General features: G+C 43.6%; 2 protein-coding genes across 3 annotated transcripts in view; one reads left to right on the top strand and one right to left on the bottom strand.

The window, feature by feature from the left end:
* HMGN5 (high mobility group nucleosome binding domain 5) overlaps positions 1–23,168 on the top strand; it is a 234,151-nt gene that overhangs the window by 135,237 nt on the left and 75,746 nt on the right. The gene's annotated exons all lie outside the window — the stretch shown is intronic.
* LOC133265310 (sodium/hydrogen exchanger 2-like) overlaps positions 1–23,168 on the bottom strand; it is a 28,750-nt gene that overhangs the window by 2,396 nt on the left and 3,186 nt on the right. For both annotated transcript variants that reach the window (XM_061445684.1, XM_061445686.1), the window contains exons 4-11: positions 19,590–19,807; positions 15,583–15,779; positions 10,674–10,763; positions 8,594–8,664; positions 7,281–7,445; positions 6,461–6,575; positions 5,030–5,164; positions 527–599 (exon numbers count right to left, since the gene is read on the bottom strand). In XM_061445684.1, coding sequence (XP_061301668.1) covers positions 527–599; positions 5,030–5,164; positions 6,461–6,575; positions 7,281–7,445; positions 8,594–8,664; positions 10,674–10,763; positions 15,583–15,779; positions 19,590–19,807 — 1,064 coding nt within the window. The remainder of the gene's footprint in view (positions 1–526; positions 600–5,029; positions 5,165–6,460; positions 6,576–7,280; positions 7,446–8,593; positions 8,665–10,673; positions 10,764–15,582; positions 15,780–19,589; positions 19,808–23,168) is intronic.

The following is a 23,168-nucleotide window of genomic DNA, read 5'->3' as shown; positions in this document are numbered from 1 at the left end:
CACCTGGACTGGGACAGATCTCTCACTGTGATGATTCCCAGCATCACTGCCTGCCCCTGAGCAGCTGCCTGGAGCACCTTCACTGCCAGCAGTGCGTCCCAGCACACCTGAATATTAAAATCATTTAGGTTGGAAAAGGCTTTTAAGATCATCCAGTCCAACCATTAAGCCAACTCTGCCAAGTCCACCACTAGACCATGACTTGTCTCAGGTCGGGCTGAGAAAAGGCACTTAGCTCACTCATGATGCTCATCTAAGGAGCACCACTTTGTCCCCCCGGCTGGAGTGATGCCCCTGCCACTCTGCCTGCAACACACAGCCCAGGTCTTCCTGCTGCTGCTGGCTGCAAGGTAGGGAGGGCAGGAGGCTGTGCCTTGACTGCCTCCCATGTCCAAACCCTGTAATGGATATGCCATAAACTCAGCACATCCTCCCTGTCACCAGCTGGGCCACCCCACAGGCATGGGTCCTGGCATTCAGGGGAGATAGGAAATCACCACCAGCACCCACCAGCTCCCCAGCTTACCGGTGAAGGAACGACACAGCTTGGGCTGCATGCTGGAGTCACCCTGCGATGAGTAGGAGTCATCCTTCTGTGACTAAGGAAGAAAAGTACTTTAATGCATTTATGAAGATTGCTAGCAAGTCTGTTAATGACACTCCTGCTTCATAAACAACCCATTTGCAATCTCCAAGGACTCTGTTTCCATTCGTTTTACTTTTGCCAAGAAAACCAAAAGGACTATAGCTAAAAATAGACCGGATAGATGTGAGGAAATATTTACAGACACTGATTTGTTTCGAGTTGGGGGAAGAGGTCTGAGCTCTCCAGGAGTGATTCGGCAGATAGGAGGGGAATGAGCAGCCCTGGAACGGTGGGGGGGACAGGGCAGGCGAGTGCAGGAGTCAAAGCCCATCCTCAGGACATGGACATTTCTCACCTTGGCTGTTCCCTCGCTTTGGCTGCAGACCAAGGAGGCAGGTAAGGAGCTTGCACTAATGAGCTCCCTGTGCTTTCACTCCAGAGCTAATCTCTACCCTTCAGGGGAATAAATAATAAATAAATAAATAAATAAACAGAATAAAAAAAGGGAAAAAGGGGGAAAAAAAAAAAAAAACAAACCACTCAGGTAGCACAATGCTGCCTGAATTGTTCAGTGCTTCTGCAAACTGGGAATAAGCCTCCTAACGCAGCTGTGATTTGGCACTTCAGTCCAGCAACCCAGACTGCCAATAACTCTGGACATCTCCCAGCCTGGTTTGCATTTTGTTTGAGTTCGTTCTCCTCCCTCCCCTAATGAGGGCCGGTGCCCTCCATCCCTTGTTCACACTTTTATTGACCATTTTAATAACAATGCCTTCCAGGCTCCAACAGCAGCGCCCAGTTCCCTGGAAAGCCATTCCCAGGGGCATTTAACGATTCTCAGAGCATGCTCCATGAAAGGGCTCCGACATAATTACCAAAGGCAGTATGTCATTTGTGCACATGGCTTGCAGGCAGCTCCAAATAAGCTCCTTCTGGGGGAGTGTACTCGTGTTTGGCAGAAGAAAAGAGGCCAAAGTTGCCTGGCTACAGGTGCAAGGATTTTCTGGGTGCTCAGTGGTAAATAAAAGCTACCCTGGGTCTCAGAGACTGCCCTGCCAGCGTACTCTGTGTTGGATCCTTGCCTAAAATAAGGCAAGCCCAAAATCTGGACAGCATTCAGAGCCAGGGTGATGCACAGATGCAGGAAGCAGCAGCATTCGGCAGGAATTTTGTCCTCAGGCGAAGGAAGGCAAATTTTCTGTTGGAAATAGATAGTTTTGGAGTTAATCCTCTGGGCTGCAATTCAGATCTGAAATCACCTCGTAGCCTTGCCAAGGCTTTTCTGCCTGGTGTAAATCATTTAACCTGCACTGTTGGCTCAGGAAGGATGAAGATTGTTCTTTTCTTACTTCTCTGCCTTCCTGATTCACCCTCCAACCTCTCGTTAGCAGGGGCCTGTAACACAGCCTAAGAGACATCTCTCAGTACTGTAAAAGCAAAGGTAGACACCTAAAGTGCAGTAGACACCTAAAGCCACCCAGGTTAGAGAGAAAAGGTGACTATCCTGCCAAGGGCACTGGTTTCTCCACACCAACAGTGGAGGGAGATGGACTGTCCATCAGGCAAGATGAGCTTCACTGCTGGCTCCTCCCGAGCCTAGTGCAGCCACAGACCTATATGCTCTTCCACGCATCCCTTATTTTGTGGCGACTGATACAGGAGGAAAAGACCAACCCTCACCTGATAAATTACAAGACAAATCCAACTGAGCTGCAACAGCTTTATATTTTGATAGCAAAGGAGTAACCAGCTTCACTAGAAAAGAAAAACGATATGAGCAGACAGCCAGCAAGCAGAAGCAGCAGTGTTTCTACTGAACCAAAGGGATTTTTTAAGGATTCACTCAGCACATAACACCGAACTGATTGAACATGTCACCAAAGCTTTTATCGAATAGACTGGCAACAGAAGACGTGCAGGCACTCCACCAGCACCAGAGGGTTTTCAGTGGCCCTTTGCTTAAAGTTTGTTTCTCAGTTCCTTGATTTCCAGTTGGGTTTGCAAACACAGTTGTAATGCTTCCATCTCGTGGTGAAATGGAGAACAGAAAGATGTGTGACGTGACAGCATCAAGTTTTTTCTTGCTGACTCAAAACCTGGAAGGCCAAACACTTCCCTTTGGGACTACAAAAGATGGAGCAACTGACAATTAGGAAGATCTCAAACACTAACTAGCTATATTTTTCATTCATCTCTTTTTTAAATAGAAAAATGCCATTTGCTTGTCAACTGGACATGAAATTAAATCTAAGTGATTTCATTTTTCCCTAAAATTTAAAATATTGAACTGCTTTTAATGGGACGAGATCTACATTTTAGCACAACTTTCCTTCCTTCTACTGATGAATTCTGCAATATGTCCTTCTACAGCATGAAGGAACAGCACCTACCCTCCCTCCCACCTTGTGTTAATATTCTGGGGCTCTTCTAGCACATTATCCCATCACTTTTGGGTATCACCTTATTTCTATTTGGAGAAAAATGAGGCAGCTATTCTAAAACATTAGCAGATAAGCTGCTGATCACAGACAACACACCTGACTTTTCCTTTTGGGTGCAGAGGGATCCTTCTTGGGCTTAGAGTCTCCTCTACAGATGTCACTGGAATCAGCTCTCCATATTTACACCTGTTTCACTTGGACTGGCACAAAGGAAAGGTAGCTGCTGTAAAGAGGTGCAATTAGCACCAACAAACGACTGCTAGAGACAGCAGTATTCAGCACCAGACTGGTATTTCACAAAATCCATAGGAGCATTTGCCATCCCTATAGGATATTAGCCACCACCCATGAATCAGCATATATAGAGAGTGAATTCTACTGCTTTTGCAATTCCCCCAAAACATTCTGTTCTCAAGGCCAGCTCTAAGCATGCAAAGTGGCAGGAGAAACCGTGTTCCCAAAGGTGCTCAAGTTCCTTCCAAATGCACTGCAGTACTTAATGGGAGCAGCAGCAAATGGGAAAGCAGGAGCACAAGGGTTAACAATCAAATGTCCTTAAAGAATGTAACGTGCTCAAAATCAGCCCTGGTTTGATGTTGTTCTTTTGAAATTTAATTATACCAAATGTTCTACAGGAACATGCCATGTTCTTGCCTATCTATTTTGAATTGTAAGTACCAATCAGCATGTAAATGATCAAATTAAGTCTTTTAAGTTGTTTGCAAGAGCCGGAACACCTTTCTGGAATGAAGGGCTGAGAAGAAGCAGCATTTGGTGTGTTACTGCCATTTTCGGTGGGCTCTTCAATGACTGGCATTTGAACAAAGAAATCAGAGCAAAAGAAAGCCTGCAGCAGTCCCAAGTTCTTGTGCTGTCATGCAAAAATCACTGTCTAAATAAAAGAAGATAAATTATTTCTTTTTAAAAGGTCATTCTGTTCTCCTTAGTGATGGAGCCTTGCTGCCCAGATTAAAGACCACAGTTTGCACTTGGATAGTGCTCTAGCTCAAGCCATCAAAACCTAAGATTAAGAGCAGCAGGTGAAATTTAGGGATGGCTCAGCAATTACTGCTTCTGACCTGAGGGTCTGGGAGCAATAATATGAATTGCTTTTCCTCTAGAGCAAGAATTACAGAGGATGGAAAGAACTGAAAAGACCAAGCCTGCTCCTCATGAAACATTCCTGGACCATTTCATCTTTCTACAGGGAAATATTGGCCCAACTTCTTCCACTGATCTCCAGAGAAGTCAGCAAAAGTCTTCATCAGCCACAGACATTATATTTACCTTGTTTCTCCTCTAATTCATAACATGAACTGACATGGAGCTGTGCCAGCAGTGAATTTGGACTCAAAGCAGTTCTCTCAGGAATCCAGTATGCAACACTTCCCTCTATTTTACTTTCTTCAAGTCTGCCCAGAACCATAGCTGCTTTTAAAAACAAAAAGCTCACCTCCAGAATAAATAAGGAATCTCACAGTAATGCTTCTGTCATTTCAAAGAGTTGGGGAAAAAAAACAACACTGAAGAGTTTCAAATATTTACAGTCCATCTTGGACCACTGACAATGGGTGAACCAAATTCCTGCCTTTAACGAAATCTCCCAGAAAAGAAAACATGGGAAAAACAGACCTCTGAATCCACAGACTGAAACCCAATTAATAACATTTGCTCAGTAAATAACTTTCCTAGCATGGATGGAAGCCTGTGTTCACAAAGCACTGAGTGGCGCAGCACGCAAGATGGCTCATTTTTTTTGTTAGGAGTTGCGTTGGATTTTGGTTTTGTTTTGGTTTTATTTCTCAATATTTCCTACTCATTGGAATGTAATTTAGGATTGAGACACACTTTTTTTTTTTTAATTTTTGGTAACAGGATTTCTCTTTAAAAAGAAATACCACCAGCGCTAAACAGCACTATTCCTAGCACTAGTTATACTAGCACAGGGGAAGCATCCTGTGCACGGTCTCTGAAGGTCCAAGAGCTCACTGCTGTCTCTTACCTCCTTCCTGGAGCTGACCGTATCACTCCCTCTCACTTCCACCTGCAGGCTCTTGTGCCGGAGGATCAGGATCTCCTTGGCATGCTCCACAGGCTCTGTTTCTCCGGGAAGGGTGTGCCTGTTGTACGCTGGTCCCTGCATGTTGCACCAGAGAGACCACTGTCAGACATGGGACCATCCCTCTCTCAGCAGCAGCATCCCCTCACTAATACCTGTGTCCCTCAGGGTCCTTCACCCCCTGTAACCATCCTGCCTAGTTATGGGGTTAAACTGATCTGTCCAAGTAAGAGTGGTGGGATGGAGGGAAAGAGCCAAAGAAGGAAGATGGGTCTCCAAAATCTGCTTCTTTATGCAAAATTGCCCAAGCGATCACTGAATGACAAGACAGATACGCTTCTCTATTAGTCCAGGTGACACATCAACCTCTCTATTCAAGGTGTCTTCAGCCTCAGTGCCTCTGCCCAACCCTCCAATATTTTATATCAGCCCGACTTCAGATATAAATCACACAGTCAACAGGAACCATAAATCCTGCTTCAAAAGCCATATACCAACCAAAGCTATATCTCTCATTAACATCAGCTGGCATTGTCACTATAACGTCACTACAAGGGGTGAGGCTGGATTTAGGCAGATTTGCAAACAAGAGGTGTGCCTTCATCTTCATCCCATTCACCATTCCTATAGGTTCCCTCCCAGCCATATCCAGTTGCTTCTCCCAGATCAGGACAGGCACAGGAGGGGGAGGTTGATCCCTCTGTGCTGAGCTGCCAGCACCAGCCACATCCCCAAGGACTCAGTATTTCATGCGTAATCCGTAAAACAAAGGCTTAGGTGGATTTTAAGGATAAGGCTCCATGTATCGCCGTGCGAACAGCGATTAAAATGCACAGTCCTAGGTGCTGTGCATTCGTAAGTTATTCTGTAAACAGCAAATGGTTTCTGTGCTATTTAACCAGTTGCACCAGTTCCATGGCAGAACTGTCAAGCAGTTTTAACACATCTGCAGATTAAGTCTCCCTCACAGCTCACTGACTGTGCCCTGTTCTATGGGAAAAAACACAATGTGAGGATAACCCCATCCCTGTAGGTAACCAGGAGCTGTTGCAGCTGCTGGATCTGTTAACCTGATGCCTGAAGATCCATGTGCTCCTCCTTTCTCTTTTCTGGTTCTGGGTGCTGATGCCTGAAATACTTTGTGAAATTATAGGCTGACTGGGTGAACCTTTCAAAAGCTGTCATGCTGCAAACAGAAATGTGCCACTGACTTGGAAACTGGATCTGGCTTCACACAGCCAACTATTCTCTGCTCACAAAGAGACATCATTAGTAATTATGTAAATATTCATAACATCTGCTCAGGCTGTTAGGATAACTGAGATAACTTTTGTTATTGGACATCTAAAGTACAGATTGAGGGAAAAGTTATACCGTTCTCCTTATTCGATACAGGTTCCTTGCCAATATTTCCTGTATGTTATCCAGGACAGCCGGATTCAGAGTATCCTCCAATTTTGTGTCTGTTATGACAGTCCTGTCATTGTTGCTGCAAAGAAAACCAGAATGCCTTATTTTGGAAGATGCTCAGCAGCACAATCAGTGCGTCCCCAAAGCCCAGTGTTCATGGCAGCCCTTTTAGATTCCACCACCAGGGAGCACAAGCAACAGATAATTCTTGCAGATGGAGCTCACTGCAGATGGGGCATTTGGTATTTGCATCAGAGCTGTCCCATCCATGTGCTCTCTGGTAGACAGAATAGCTGTGGGGAGCTGTGGCAGAGCAGAACCTTCTGTAAGGGATGAGATTGGCCATTCTGACACACAAATATTTGACCCTTTCATCTCAGCCAATGCTCATTCTCATCGTTGGCTCCTTCAGTTCACACACCGGCGCAAAGCCATCAAAAAAATGGTGTAAAAGCCTCTTCCTCCGAGCACCATTGCTGTGTCATTCTGAGGGGGGGATACAGGCCAGCCTCCACGTAAAAGAGGCTCACCTCTCTTCATGAATGAAGAGTGTTCATCCACGCCAGTACATTGCTCATCCACCTGACCATTTTTAATACCCACCTACTAATCTTTAAATCATGTTTACTTGGCATTTGTCCAGGCTGTGCTCCTCCTTCCCATGGGACAACCCAGCAGGGAAGAGCAGCGGAGCTTGAGAAGTGTGCAAAAGCTTTCAGTAGCTGTTCCCTCTGGTTGGAACGAGTGACAGAAAGGGAACAAGTGCAGGAGAGGGAGCACTCACAGCAAGGATGGGTGAGACAGGCTGTGCCCCAGCTGCCCTGCTTCTGCCAGCTCAATGGCGTGTTTCCGCTCCAGCTTTTCATAGAGAAGCACGATACTTGATTTTGGCTGGTCGTATTCTCGAAGTAGGATCTTCTGCAGGTATTTGCTGTTAAAATACTCTAATCTGTTTGAGAACAAAAGATGGGTTTAGCCTCCTCCCACAACACCCCAGCAGCAAAAGCAAGCCAGCAGGTTCATAGCCCTTGACCACTCCATATTCCATTATATTCCACTATCTTCTTTCCAGAAATCAACAGTCCAAGAGATCAGTTCCTATTTATTTATGCACTACAGTACTTAAGCTAAGATAGGAAAACTTTGCCAAATGCAATAAAGGCTCCCCAAACTGCCAGATTTAACATGAACTCTACTATAAGTGCTACAAGTACATGCAGTAGCCCCAAGGGATGCAATAGATTTAAACACTTCCAGATCCCCTCTTGAGCCATTTCCTCTCGCTTTCTGCTCGCATGCAGCACAACATTTGGAAAAGATCGAGCCGGTATCAAACACTGACACTCAAGTCTGGCTGTTCACAAACCCACTCGAAGGGAGCCAGCAGCGATTCCCATACCCTCTAGTGGCGCTTCCAAGCACTGGCATTCGTAAGGAAATCCCTGCCAGCTGCGTTAACCAGAGTCCTTACCATGAAGTTAGCCGCCTTTGTGTCTGCACAGCCAAGGGGATAAATCTGATAAATTGTTATTAACATATTTTAGGTTGTTTGCATTAAAAGAAAAATTAAAAAAAACCTCCTACATGTAAAATCTACCAAAGTTCAGTGAAAATTGAGCACTTTGCAACAGAGATCTGCAGAGAGCCGCTGCAATTCATCAGTCCGCAACAAGCAGTTGTGCTTCATACTTTTAGTTTTTAGCTGTGTACATGCTGGGTTGGGGTCCTCAGCTTCTCATGGCCAGAGAGGCAGGAGAGCACAGGCAACACTGGTGAAGGCAGGGACAGGCTGAAGCTACATGGGCTGTGTGTTGTGCTGGCGTGGCCCTTTTGTTTCATTTCTTTGGACAAAAAGGAACAAACAATAGCAGGGGAGAACAGAGTCTTTTTAGGGTGAAGCACAATATGTGACCTGCAAGTGGGGAAGCACCCCAAGAGCCTGGTCTCACCTTGGACAAGGAAAAGCTGTCCCTCTCTCACCTCCCTTGTGACCCAAGGATGAATGAGATCCAGCTGCCCACAGTGGAAACTTAGGGAATAGAAACCAGCCTTATTTTTTCTACACATGTACACAGTTGTATTTTGGCAAATCCTTACTTGTCTTTCCAGTAATACTGTCCCCAGTGTCCAGATATATCTTCGATGCCAGCCAGCAAATGATCCAAGAACTAAACAGAAAAGAGGATTTTGCTATACACTGGTTGCATGTATCGCATATGTGATGAACTCAGTCAGCAAACACCAAAAGCCAGCAGACAAAACGGGAGATGCTTTCAGCTCGGTGCACTGGTAAACAAGGAGAGGGGTTGTCAGACTAATTCCCCATCCAGTCATCCACGTATATCCCTCTGCTCTGGAGTACAATAAGTGGTTTGGCTGCTTGCTTTCAGGTCTGTGAGAGTGAGGAATAATCACTGAGGGAGGTGGATCTGCTCTTTATGATACGTACAGGAGAGCTGAAGGCTTGCATGTCCTGCATATTGGGCCTTGATAAGCAGAAAATGCTCATATTGAGGTTTTTGAGGACAATGTGTCTCAGGAGATTGGAATCTTCAGCATACAGATGTAGATAACGTGTTTTGATTTGAATAATAAATACTGCCTTCCCCCAGACGCCTCCCAGTAAATGAAATAATTGGCCACATTGTGCCTTATACAAAAAGATTATTATTGTTTGAAATTATATTAAAAATCCCAGACAGGTTGATTTTCCCACCCAGAAGTTAAATCTCTATAATTTCCCAAATTGCTTTCTCTCCTACTGACAGCTCCAACTGGGAGAGGGCTCTGCTCTACGGCAGGTCAATGGTCCTCCACACTCGGGCATACCAACGTCCCTGGAGCTTCCTCCAGCTCTGACATCTTTTGTGGGGTCAGAGACAAAAAAAAAAATCAGAGCTGTTGACTCAGCCCTGCAGCTTGGTACAGGTTTAATGCCATTAGCTATTAGCAGCCATATAGTTGGAGGACCAGCAAACGACTTCACCCTCACTGGTCATCACTCTTGCGAGCAAGAGTGCCCCGACTCTCCAGACAGAGAAATAAATTTGAGGAAGAAAGCTGCTTCTGCATCCCTGCTTTCCAGCAGCCTGCATTGTTGCCTTCCCTACTTAACTTAATTGGTACACAGTCATTTTCAGCTCCCATTTCCTAATAAACACATTTCCAGAGATGATTTACTATTCACACACTAACAAAAGAAGAAAGTATTCTCTGTTCGTGATGGGAAAAGACTCTTCAGCCTATTGAACTGTTCTGTTAACCTCAGACAAAGCCCTGCCATACAACCTAATTGTGAGGATGCCAAACAGTTTTTATAAATGTCCTCAGACCTAATGTCTTTATTTCTAGCTATCCAAAAAGAAGATAAAAATATGCCTGAAGGAGCCATACCCACGGAAATGTGCCTGAGCATAAACAATGAGGTTCAGAAACAGACTTTTACATTGGACAGAGATGCAAATGCAAAGCCTCAGCTAAACGTGCAGAGTACCCTGCTTCCTCATGGAGTTGACCCCATCTGAAAAAATCCACTATAACTAGAAAGGCCAATGTTTGGATGGCGAGAGCAAGAGTGAACTGAATTCCATCTTAAAAATCATCTCATTCCAACCCCCTGCCGTGGGCAGGGACACCTTCCAGTAGAGCAGGTTGCTCAAAGCCACATCCAACCTGGCCTTGAACAATTCCAGGGAGGAGGAACTTCTATGGTTCCATCCAATATAATTCCAGCCTTTATCCTCCTTTTTCTAATTTTCTTGTTCTTTTTTTTGCAAAAATGCCCAAACTGATGGCAGCAATGTGGCTGATGAACACATGGAAGATCCCAACCCTGAAAGCAACCAAGTTTCTTCTTCTTTCTTTCACTCTTTACAGAGAAACAGAACTGTTTGAGTTAGGTTAGACGACAAGCTTTTAGGCAAGTTAGCATCTTTCTCTGTCATGTTTGTGCAGCACCTAATGCAACATCAGCCTAAATTGGTGACTGCTATTCCAGTGCAAGTAATAAACCATGCTTAGGAAGCTGCATAAAACTTTAAACCTGGAAAGGGACCTGCATAAGATTGAAACTGCATATCTGTAGAGTCCCTAGAGGCACACATATTTCGGGAGGACCACATTGCTACCAGCCACACATATTGGAAAGCTCTGGCTGCATTTTAATGGATACACTTACCCGAATATGGATCTGCTCTCCCACTGTGGGAGCACTCTCTCTTTTCCTCTTAACAGCCAACAAGTCAACAAGAGGACGGATGGTCATTCCCTGCAGCATAACCACAAAGACAAAAATCAGCCTTTCTTCACATCAAGTGTTCTTAGTAGTACCTGCACTGGGAAAAAAATATCACCAGCACAGGTATGAGCCACAGCTACTTTGCTCCTTGCCAGAACAAGACCTGGTGTTTGAGCTGATGCTTCTCATCTGCTCTGCTTTATTAGCAAGGCAAAATCTGCAAAGCTTCAACAAGAGTGGAAATTGTTCTCCCAGCTGTAAGCCAAACATTTTGTTAGCCTGTGGTAGCAGCCTGTCAATGGGAGCTCACACAAAGGCTTCTGGATGGGGGCAGGCAGAGAGGGGAAATGCTCCGCTCTCCTCATCTGGCATCTCAAAGACCACAGAAAGTCAACCAATAATTTCAAGGTCAAGCCCGTGGCTTGCTATTCCTTGTAGCCTACCAGATGGAAAGAGGCTTGAAACGTTCAAAGTTTGAATGCCTGAAACGATGATAGTCCTTGAGACTTCACAGCACGGAGCCTCCACCAGCATTCGTCTGCTGACTTTGAGTATTATGTGTCACAGATCATTACCCCAACGATCCTTGATGGCCTGCCGGTGGCTAAGTTTACTAATCAAAGTATCCACCTGGTGAGAAGGGTCAAGGGAAGAGTTTTAATGCCATTTAAGCCTCGTGAGAGAACTTCTAAAATGCTGTTGTGCTACATTTCTTAGTCTGGCTTTGGTATGAAATGAGTTTTCTAGGACATGTTTACTGCAAAAATGATGGAGTAGTTGATGTTTATGACTTCTGAATGTCACAAATGCTGGCACGGAGGAGAGCTGAACACATTTTTAATTGCAGAAACAATTAATGTGTCATTTTAATAGCTAATAGCAATAAAAAAAGCATTGCTATTCAGAATAAATAACATAAAACTCACAAATTCAGAAATAACAGATATTACAAAAATTAAGTAGAGACTATGTAATTGATCTCTTGCCTTCAGTGGGTAATCACCTGCATTTGTTTTCATTTTAAAGTGGCCTTTTGGAGTTTTGTGACCAGGAATCACAAACTTAAACTCCTGAATTCCTTTGGCCCTTCCTGACCTTCACCATCAGTGAAATCCCATGTGCTATTTCAGACCATGTGTTATTTCACAGCACACCTACAGGACCCCTGCGATGCTCCTCCACCCACTTGCAATAATTCATTATAAGTGCATCACCAGATGCTGACAACTCTATTGTGGCTCATACAATGTTTTCTACCACCAGTGATCCAATAGATAATGGGACGGTTCAGGCAACAAACAACAAAAATACTCAAATCAAATGAAAGAAACTCACACATGTGCCAAAAAATGGAAAAAAAAACACTCTTAATTATTACATTTGCTAGCAGTTTCATGCAAGAGGTCAGAGGCCAATAGGCTGAGAGAGTGAACTTCAAACGGAGAACGTGCTATTTCATTTTTAAACCACACTAAAAGGAAGAACAATGGCTTTTTGCGACATTCCAAGGCCACAGCTTCTTGAAGGACTTCCTGGGCTACATGGTGCATATCCAGGCCTGCTCAGAAGCACTGAGGACCTGATAATTGCTCAGTCAAACTTCTCAAAATTATTAACCAGGCTCATTGTGGGAACAGCCTTATGCAACTGAGTCAAAAAAGGCCAAAATAGGTTAATTTCTTGGGTTGTGTAATGCACTGATAGACCCATGTATGGACAAGCCCAATGTTAACATGTTGATCACTGGTTTATGCAGCATGAGGCTTTTCAAAGAGTGTGATCAGGATTCCCAAGAAAACAAAGTCAGTTTGTGCTCCGACAAGATGCTTTGCTGGCCTTCCCCAGCTTAAAAGAGGCCAGATAATTTCTCACCTAGTTTGTGTCCTATCTTAACACAGACACCCCCTGCCAAGTCTGTACTGATATCACTGAGAATATAAAGAAAACTTATTGTACAAAATAACAACAACAAAAGTCCACTGTCTACAGAAGCTGGTTTGTAGCCAGTGTTTCACTTGTCCTTTCCACCCAAAGTGACAGAGCACCATCAAAGGTGCTGGGATATTAAGGATATTAATTCTTCAGTAATGCATCCATCAGCGTGGCTGGCAGCAGTAGCTGTAGGAATCGTTTGTAACACTTCATCTTAATACATGTTCCTATTTGTGTATGTATATGCTGAGATGCAGCGTTGAAAAGTTCATATCCTTCTGTTTCAGCTTATTTCCCCCCTCCCTGTTGCCGTGGTGGCCTCAGCTACACAATACTGCAGGTATCTTGAGCCTGAGCAAAGTCTGTCTTTATAGACACTATGCTCCTGCTGAATGGCTGAAGGTCAAGGGGTCGTCACTCCGACACGTACCCACAGGGGACCCTGTTTAACTCTCACCCTTTCGCATGGAGATGACATCACCAGTTGAGCTTTGAGGTTACACAAAAGCCCTTTTCCCAGTCCTGGGAAGGATTTTCCGAGCCCTCGGCAGAATAGAGCTGCTGCCTTAGAACAACCTTTGTCTGAGACTCAAGAGCGTCTCTGCATGAGCGGACGTGCCTAGTGACCGTGTCTTTTCAATTTCTGACCCACATTTGCATCTTAAAACTTGTCAACCTCCACCTCTAGTACGTTCCCCCCACCCCTGGCCCCTGCTCCCTCCTTTCAGTCTGAAAGCTGTGCCCGGTCCGGCTGCCCGCGGGTCTCAGCTCCGAGTCCATCAGCATGTCACACGTTGACCGTGTTTTCAGCTCCTGATGTGGATTAGGTGGATGTGGGGAAGCAGAGAGCCAACACCAATCCTCCACATAGCCCAAGTGCCCAACACCCACACCTAAGGGGCTCAGGGAGGCCAAGCGAAAGGAATTTGCTCTTGTGGACTGATACTCAGCCATGGGGCCACTCAGCAGCTGTCACCGTGACCCACCAGCTCCCAGAGCCCCGGCTGCTTCTCTGCTTCCTCCATCCAAGGGGCAGGAAGAGGGCAGCCCCAGGTCAGCAGCTGTGCATGGACCTCATGCTCTTCAGCAGGAGCTCCTGGGGAGCTTTTCTGCATGGCATCTTTCCCAGACCCTCATCCTGCTTGCCTCAACCCTATGGAGACCCATGCTTAACTTTCTGGGATGGTGCACACCAGGTAGACATCAGTGTTGTTCACTTCAGGACCAGACAACTCAGATTTCCCCACCACATTCTCCTCCAAACATGACATTGCTTGTGAGGTGAACTAAAATGTGTATTTCAAAGAAAGCCCGAAAGGAGCCTTGCCCTTACAGACTTGCTGCTGGGCAAAGAGCAGGGAGACACCTCCAAAATCATCGCACAGAAGGCTGCAAGGATGCTTTTACCACTAGATGTCAGAGCAATGCTGCCTGCTTGCTCCTCCCGAGCTCAACAACTCCTTACAACCCCAGCCTGTGCCCGAGGGAGAGAAAAGCTCTCTCCATCACAGACCTGGAAAGGTGCTAAAGCAGAATCCGTCAAAAATAACAGCGTATGATCAGTAAGCAGAGCAGTACCAGCACCAAGTTCTGCCCCAGTTGCGGACTGTCCATCCTCGCCCAGGATGCAGCTGTGGGCTGAGGTCAGATGTGGCACTGCTCATGGTGCCAAAGAGCAGCCTAAGCTGCAGATGCTCCTACAGCCTCTCTGTACGACTGGGCTTTGCAAAACGTACTCAAAAGACACTCACAGAAATCAGTCTTTAAAACGGCGGGGGGGGGAAGTACCATACTTCAAACAATAAACCAACTATCTTGGAGCAATCAGCGCTCTGAGGGTCCATCTCCCTCTCCCACCCTAGCAGCTGCTGCATAATCTGGGCAGGTTGAACTCGCTCACAGAAGCTTTGGTGGTGGATAGGAAACAAGCCAAGAATCATCAGGGCAGAAAGAGAAAGCAGGTAGCAACAGGGTTCAGGGATCAGTTATAGAAGAAAGATTAGAGGCAAATTAATCAAAAGTGCTGACTTTTCTATTCGCTTCTGATTTTCGTTGCTTTTATAACAAGTAACACACCCAAAGCTGGGTTTTTGTTCCAATGGAAGAGTTAAAGCAATCCCCTTCTTGCTGCATCATCACAAAATAACTGCAGCTGCTTTGCTGCATGAATGTGAAAACATCTCAGACAGAGACACAAAATACAAAATAAACTAATGACTGTTGTTGCTTCCGCTGTTGGGTGCCCCAATAAAACTCATTTTCAGAAACCATTAAAAAGTCACTCCCCCCAAATTAGGCCCCTTTAAATTTGTCCTTGTGAACTACCAAAGCTGAGACAACCAAACTATAAACTTCTTCCAGTTCTTGCTGCCCTCGTTCAGGGGATTTGGAACATCTCCAACATCTTCCATCTTCTCACCTCTGGCATCAGGAAAACTGATCTTCATTTCACTGCATGGCTCAGGTAGCATTTCATTTCATGACAAGGCCTCCAATAACAAGTGGTTCTTACCTTGCTCAAACAGCAAACTAGTTGTAGAGGTTGATTTGTGTTGGCTTTGCTCTCACATAAAGCACATAAAAGCACTGCTTTAGAGAGGAAACCTATGCCAGCATCATTCTTCACAATTTTCAAAGCTGCTATCCCACTACGGATGGACTGGATAAAAGATGGGACAAGTTATCATGGAAAATGCACAGCACGTGTTGCAAGGCAACAACTGCTAGTCAACCTCTCAAACCTTCTGCTTCTTTCAGTAATAATTTGAAGTTTTCATATGCCTAACCACTCAATAGAGGGAAAGGTTTAATGACTGGAAAATCCTTGTATCCACCTAATAGTTTGGTACTGGCTATTGGAAAAGAAAAAATCATGCTTATTGTCTACATCTGCTAATGACAGCAAGATTGTTTTTACCTGTACAAACACGGTGAAGAGGATGACAACAGTTGTTGCTGCAATGAAGAGCTTCTTTCTGTGAAAGTCAGGCAGCAAGAAAACCAAAGAGAAACAAATGGCTCCTCGGAGACCCCCGTATGCTATAATGAATTGGTCTTTGGTGGTGATGGTGTTCACATGAAATCTGTTCACAAAGAAAGTCAGCACAAGAACCCCTGAAAAGCAGGAAAGAAGATGGGAGCACATCAAACAAAAAGAGCAATTAGATACAACTCAATGCATTATACTGCAAAACACCTCTGAACTGGTAAAAGGCATGAGGAACTGGCCAGGGAACAAGGGATGCTCTAAGTATGCCACTGGAGAAGGGTTTTTCTTCCAGCCTGGTCCAACAGGCCTGTGTTTGAGTTGTCCACTTACAAACTAATCCCTGATGCATTTCTGATTTGGGGTATTACACCACCATTGACTGGCCACAGTTTTGGGAGTTTGTACAACTATGAATTGTACTATAAAATGTAGTTTTAGGTAGCTCATCTTGTAGCAAATTCTCTTGTTTTTTAACTCAACCTTGTGCTTATTACAGCCCAGCTGGGAAACCAGAGCTTCCTTCAGAAGGACTCTGAACTCTGCAGGGGAGTTTTAGGGTTCTCATCCTGCTCCAATGACCACGGATCCCAGAACACACCGCTTACCAGGTGACTTGGTGCTAAGCATCAGCCAAATACTGATAAATACAAACAAGAACTATTGGCAACATAGGATCTATTAGCACATTTATTTTGATGGTGGTTAATGAAAGTTTTTATAGTCATGTGCCAGCCAAAACTTCACTCGTAAAATGACACAGAACCAGATTCCAAAAACTGAATTGAAATATTAATTGATTTACTCTGATTAGTGCAAACAAACGAGTAAATTGCTCAGATTGTTCTCAAGGCAAATGATCATCAACAGTTTAGCCACAGATTACCCTCCAATTTCCAAAAGCTTCCAAGCAGCAGCTTGGATAAGCAGCTCTATTCTGCCGGTGTAAATGTTGCTTCTTCACAAACCTTCCACTCAAAGATTTATGTTGTACGAACTTAAGACGACATAAGGTGACACGATAACTGATGCAATTTATAGTCATTTGCAAATACATAAACAGATACAGAAAGGTACAGAAAGTCGGACCTTAAATCAGTAAGCCACGATCTAATACCAACAGATATGATAAACATCTTATTTCCTGAAGATTAATGGCCATTTTTAGAACTGATGAAGCAGACTGACACTGACTTTAACTAGGAATTAGCTGGATCCACAGCACTGCTGCTTTTCTAAAGGGTGTTTGGAGAAGAAATAAACCTCCAAAATAGTGCACTTGTAATGTACATATCAAACATCTTCCCACACACATACAACTCAAAATATCTGACTGCACATCAGACCGGTCTGAAGAAAACAAAAAGCTGGGGATGTTTCAGAAATAGCAAACTCAACCTTGCAACACCTTCCCCACCTCCAGATCTCCATGGAGCTCGGATCCAGACCAGCAGATGTGAAGTATATCAGTTTCAAGGCTTTTTAACTTTAAATAAAGCAAATGAAATAAAGCATACCTCAGCTCACATCTGCGGCTACTGTAAAGCTCAGGCAGTGCTGATGATTTAAAGGAACAAAATTTAATTCAGCTGATATCATGGCCTTTGTTTTAATTTAATCGTTCCTCATAAATTATCATTAGCATTCCCTAAACTAACTCAAGGCCAGTTTTCCCCAAGACCTGACATACAATTCATCATTTTGAGCAGAATATATTTTCTTCTGGAGATAGACCTTGAGAAAGCGCAGAAGGAAACCTCCCCAGTGCTTGGATAATGGTAGAATATCAGTGCTGTAATGCCATTAATGCGTTTTGCATTTTAGCTGATCTCTCCTACATTGAAGTAATTCCAGGTCTCGGGCTTCAGCAGAATCATTTCTTGTTTAACAGCACAAGGAGGGTCCAATAGGGGACAAGATCACAGCTCAGGCACTAACCCCAGTATTGATCTGAAAGTCCCCAATTCCTGCAAGCAAACTATGAGTGCCTCCCATTTCTGGATCAGTGCCTCAAGCATGTCCATAGCTGCCAAATGGGTCTGAGCACGTCAGGATCTCATCTCAGCCACCACCTCCAAGACAGGAGTGCCCAGCCTCTGCAGCACCCTACCCAGCTCATGCCCTCCCGGTACACCTATGGCTCCCCAGCAAGGTGCTGCAGAAAAGGGACACGCTGCTCGGAATGAGATGTGCAAGATGATTTTTCAGCCCAGGTTTGTGTGTTCTTATTTAAATCAAGGGAGATTTTGCATGGAAAAAGGGTTTTCTTCCCTAGCTGCAGCACTGAGCTCTTCCCTAATAACATGCTGTATAATTTGAGAATGCAATCAGAGGAGCTGTGGTTAGAGAGCCAGGGGATCTTGTGATGTTATTATGTTCCTTATGTCTTGCAGTGAAGAATTTTTTGAACTGAGAAAAGTCAAACTGAGAACGAGAGCAAATAATTTAGAGAAAACCACTTTACCATAGTAAAACATTTGAACGTCCACACAACTAATAAGCATGTTTCCAAGTGCATTTATGGTGCAGTTATTACAACAAACCTTGGCATGTATTAACAGTTAATGAAACCCATTCTGCTATGTCTTGCTAATCATGGCCAATCCTATTTAAGCAATTTCTTGAAGTGTCTATCAAATTTGAGTTCACTCTGACTCAGTGGTTTGTAAGCATAAATCCTGTTGAATGGGTTTTAGCTGTCAAATTCTTTGCCAAAATGTGTGCTGTTATACTTGCAGATATAGTTAATACAGAAAAACTTCCATAAATGGGAAGGTAGGCACTGCACTCACTTTGGTGACAGTAACTGCACAGTGTAAGAAACAACAGAGAAATGGTCTCTCTGAAGCACCAATTCAGTGCAAAGATGCAACTGGGGACACAGAGCAGTGTATTTGTTTTTCTGGTCATTTGCAATGCAGGAAAATAGGATTCCAGAGTATTCTGGGACCAGGACTCAGGTTTTCATCACAAGTGATCAAGAAAATAATCTTTAGGCACAATTATCAGGAAAACTTTTAATACACAGCTCTCGTCCTCTTGTTATCAGCAAATCTTGGTCACTGCGAGATTGGTCAAACACTGCAATATGTTTACCAGGGAACACGCAGAGTCTCCTCTAAGAAGATAATCAGAAGCTGTTTGGACACAGTCCTGCCTAGCTGACCCTGTTTAAGTAAGGGTTGAACCCAATGATCTTGAGAGGTCCCTGCCAACCTCAGCAATTCTCCAGTTCTGTGCAGTTCTGTCATTCTCTCTCCTTATCTGAGGTTCTTGAGTCGGAGCATTCTCACATTTCAGGTCCCAATTTTCATCTACCCAGCAGTAAGCAGGGTAGATGCTCTTCTGTAAAGCAGAATAGCATCTCCAGTGACAGCTGTTAGAAGGTTCCTCCAGTTTCCCATTTAAGGATGCTGCTGTACACAAACTTGTTACAAATCAAATCCTTTAAATCTCTGCAGTTCAGACTATGCTGTCAGAGGCCTCATGATTTTACACGGCTCTCTGATCCCAAGCCTACGTACTTACAGTCTCCCTTCTACTGTGAGGAAACCAAGGGTCTAATAAGCACTGAAACAGGAGAAGAGATCATAGCAATCAAAAGAGGATCTAAGACAGAGGTATTTACAAAACAGATGTCATGAGAATTTCTGCTTAGCACCAGTGTTGTCTATGGTGAGTGCACAGAGTAGGAAATCGTAGTAAAATGCAAGAGTTGCTACTGAGCAAACAATAGAGGAGGAAAGCATTGGCTGGGGTCCCCTACTTCAGTCTTTGCATTCACACCTGGGACAACCGCACATACAGAGTGAGCAGGAAAGGATGATGGGGGCACAAGCATGCTCTCATTTAATGGAATTACATTTTCCACTCGCATAAATAATAATATATATTAAAACAAACCAACCAAACAAAAACCCCCTATAATTTCAGCATACCTAGTGCTCTCCAAACAAGACAGAAAATGACAGTGAAGCAAATGTACGGCCAGTTCCACTCATGATTTTCTCCAATGGTGGAAACTCCAAGGAAGATGAAGATGAGGGTATCGCTAACACTGCTCCACATCTTCATGAAGTATTTGACTGTGGTATGAGACTTCAGAGAGATGTTGGCCTCCACGTAACGTTTCATGCCCATGGCACAAGCAATGATGCTGGGAGAATGAAACAATAAATGTTTATACCTAAGCACATAAAACTAACACATTGTCATGTATAAAGAAAAGAAAGGCTCCATCAAGTTTTACATGTTTGCAGACATCTCAGTGTAGTGATTCACTCCTACATCAGTCCAATGAAATCAGGAGGAACACCAGGACAATAGAAACCATAAATGTTGCCAAGACTGTCTGAATCTGTTTTTTAACAGGTAATTGACTCACTATCTATTGCATTTATCACAGCCACACAGCAATACCTACAATTAACAACACCCAACCCTTCCCATCATAATACACTGCTTTCAGCATTTTAACTTTGCCAAACTCTAATCTTGCAATTGCCTTGCAATTTTCCATGGATAATTGGTTCTTCAAGTTACAGGGTACATGGTGATAGCCTAATTCATCAGCTTTGCAAATCAGTACATTTTGAGGCCAGCAATCTTAGAAGATCAAAACAGTTGAGTGCCCAAAGAGTCGAAGCTCCATTTTTTATATTTCAACCTGGACAGAAACACTTTGCTCTAAATATTGTACCAGAAATAGCAAGATGGCTTATAGGTTTCCAAGATCTGACTTCCATTGATAATTTTAAGGTCATCTACACGAAGTTTTATTAATTTTAAGATTGCTTTCAAAGGGACATCATGGCAATTCCCTTTCTTATATCACACAGACAAGTGCACAAAGAGGTAGGTCCTTGGCTTGCAGAAGTGCCCCTGGGTCTGGCAGACTGACTTTAAGCACTAGCTGTGACCAGGACAGTTAAGTGACCTGCATAGGTGCAAATAGGTGTTAAGATAGGTAGTAACCTCCGCAGCACATTATCCAGAACGTATCTTCTCAGCTAAGAGCTATTGAGAAAACAGCCATGCAGTTATTGCTTTGCAGTGAAACCATCACATTAAAACAGGGGCCTATAAGAAAGATTTTTAGCAGGGAAAGACTTTTTAGCAGGGCCTGTTGCAAGAGGAAGAGGAGTGATGGTTTCAAGCTAAAAGAGGGACATTCAGGCTGGATGTGAGGAGAAAATTCTTTACACTCAGGGTGGTAAAATACTGGCACGGGTTGCCCAGAGAGGTGGTAGACACACTGCCCCCGGAGACATTCAAGGCCAGGCTGGACGTGATTTTAAACAACCTGATTTAGTTGAAGATGTCCCTGCTCATTGCAGGGGTTGGACTAGATGAGCTTTGAAGGTCCCTTCCAAAACAAACCATCCTATGATTTAACTCCAGAATTCCCCCAAAAGATTCTTTGCTTTATCTGGGCTTTGATGAAAACAGGGTTGCCCCCCTCACCCCACCTAACATAGGAGCTTTCAGACAGGCAGAGCTGGTTGTGGGCTTATAACTTGTACAAAACCAAAGTCCCCAGTCCTGTCTTCCATAGCTATTTCAGGAAGACAGTGTTAGGTCACTGCATTGCTGCTCCTGACCTGTACTGCTGCTAACAGAAGCAGAATAATGGCTCTTTTCTTAGCTCATCAGTGAATCTCTACCACATCTTCGCTGCCACAACTCAGCATCTATTCTTGGACCAAGACAAAGGAATGGAAAACCATTTTATTCGTTTCTGGTCTACATTCATTTCTAAAGCACTAGGAAAATCAGCAACACCATTATGGGAAGATACTTATCAAGATATGTGGTTGGAAAAAAAGGAAAAGAAAATACTGTTTCAAATGAAAATGCACTTCCACCAACTGCAAGTTACCGATTACTGGGCTTTAGATTCAAACAAAACAACCCAAACTTACAAACAAAACCAACCCAAACAAACAAAACCCAAACAACAATAAACCCACACATTTCTATTCCTTTCTCTTTAAAATAATTCTTATTTGTGTTTCCTCATTGCCATGAAATAAACCCATACCTGTTTTGAAGGAAAAAAACATTTGAGTTTGTCTGAAATTAAAGCTGAACTTCAGGGAGAGGACTTGCAGCAAAGGAGCAGGATATGAAAGGTCAGACTTAGGATAGACATGATACTCTTGCTGGGGAAAGAGATTCCATCTTATCCGGCATTGTGAGACTTTTTTTGTCTAACGTTGCATAAGTGCACCTCTTTCATGTCCTGAGAAAAATGTACCAATGCCTTAAAATTTCCTTAAACAGGTCTTTTTTGATTTATCCTTTTCAGAGTGACCCACTTTGCACAAAGCACTGAGCCAGAAGAAGTAACAGAGATTGAAGCACAGGCTAAAAAGAAAATAATAAATTCTTCTGTTCCTGCCTCAATAAATAGTGGGTAAAACAGTTCCAGCTAAGAAGTAAGAAATCCAACAAGCATTTCTGGGCAAGTGACTTCCAGAGCTGTGGTTTGGGAACACTTATTCATGAACGGATAGGGGTTCAAACCAGATTCACAGAGAAGGAATAAACCTGACCTGTCTTGTCACAGCTTCAAAGATGGACACTGATGCTAAGGCAAGAGGAAAAGATAAAACCAAAAGAAGACCAAATGAAGGTAAAACACACATGCAGAGCTGTTTAGCAGATTGAGCTGCATTCACAGATTTTATTTATTTTGTATATTTTTGACTATGTAGAGTTGATTTTTTTGGCAATCAAACTGTTTTTTCAAAGAACAAACTGCCAAGATCTGCTTTTTACAATGCAGTATTCCCTGGTCACAAATGAATGAATTGTTTGAAATCAAGATATATAAAAGAGGCATTTATAATTTGGCAATTATAAGACCAGCAGTGCAGGAATCAGCTGCCTTTGCAATTGTTTTGCTTTAGAGACAATGCATTATTCAAAAGAACAGAAAATGGGTTCCATAATGGGTATAGTAGATTGCGATTGATAGAAGGAGACACCATTAGGATTGAATGTTTTCTGCTCCATGATGATTATGCAGCACGTTTATTTCACTGTTCTGTCTTACACTCCTATAAATAGGCTTTCTTTTACTTATTCCCAGAGCTAGAATTGTTTTCAGTAATGCTAGGATATTGCTCCTATTAACCATTCGAGGAAACAAAATCTGCAAGATATAGGAATGGTTTATCTTCATTATTATCAGATTTACAGTTGTTTACACTGTAGCTGTCCATGCAGTCTGTCTTTTGGGAAATATTAAATAGTTGGTTGTGACCCTCAGTGCCAGCTGGCTTAGTCTGAGTAGGAGAGCCAAATTCGGTGGCTACCAGCCCACAGAAACCATGACTGAATCACTCTGTTTTTCATCTGTTTCTGCTTTCCAAGGTGAGCTTTCTTTGACCATTAATGTTATTATCCAAGACCAAACTTGGCTGAGGAGTTGATTAAATACTCCTTGCAGCTCTTCAAATGTTGGTTTTGGCTAGGCCAAACATGGAAAAAATGAAATATGCCAAGAAAGCCTC

Source organism: Pezoporus flaviventris, unplaced genomic scaffold (assembly GCF_033815535.1).
Source record: "Pezoporus flaviventris isolate CSIRO_AGI_PZ_B2104156 unplaced genomic scaffold, CSIRO_AGI_Pfla_v1 ptg000005l, whole genome shotgun sequence".
Classification (NCBI taxonomy): domain Eukaryota; kingdom Metazoa; phylum Chordata; class Aves; order Psittaciformes; family Psittacidae; genus Pezoporus; species Pezoporus flaviventris.
This window is presented reverse-complemented; position numbering and strand designations above follow the sequence as displayed.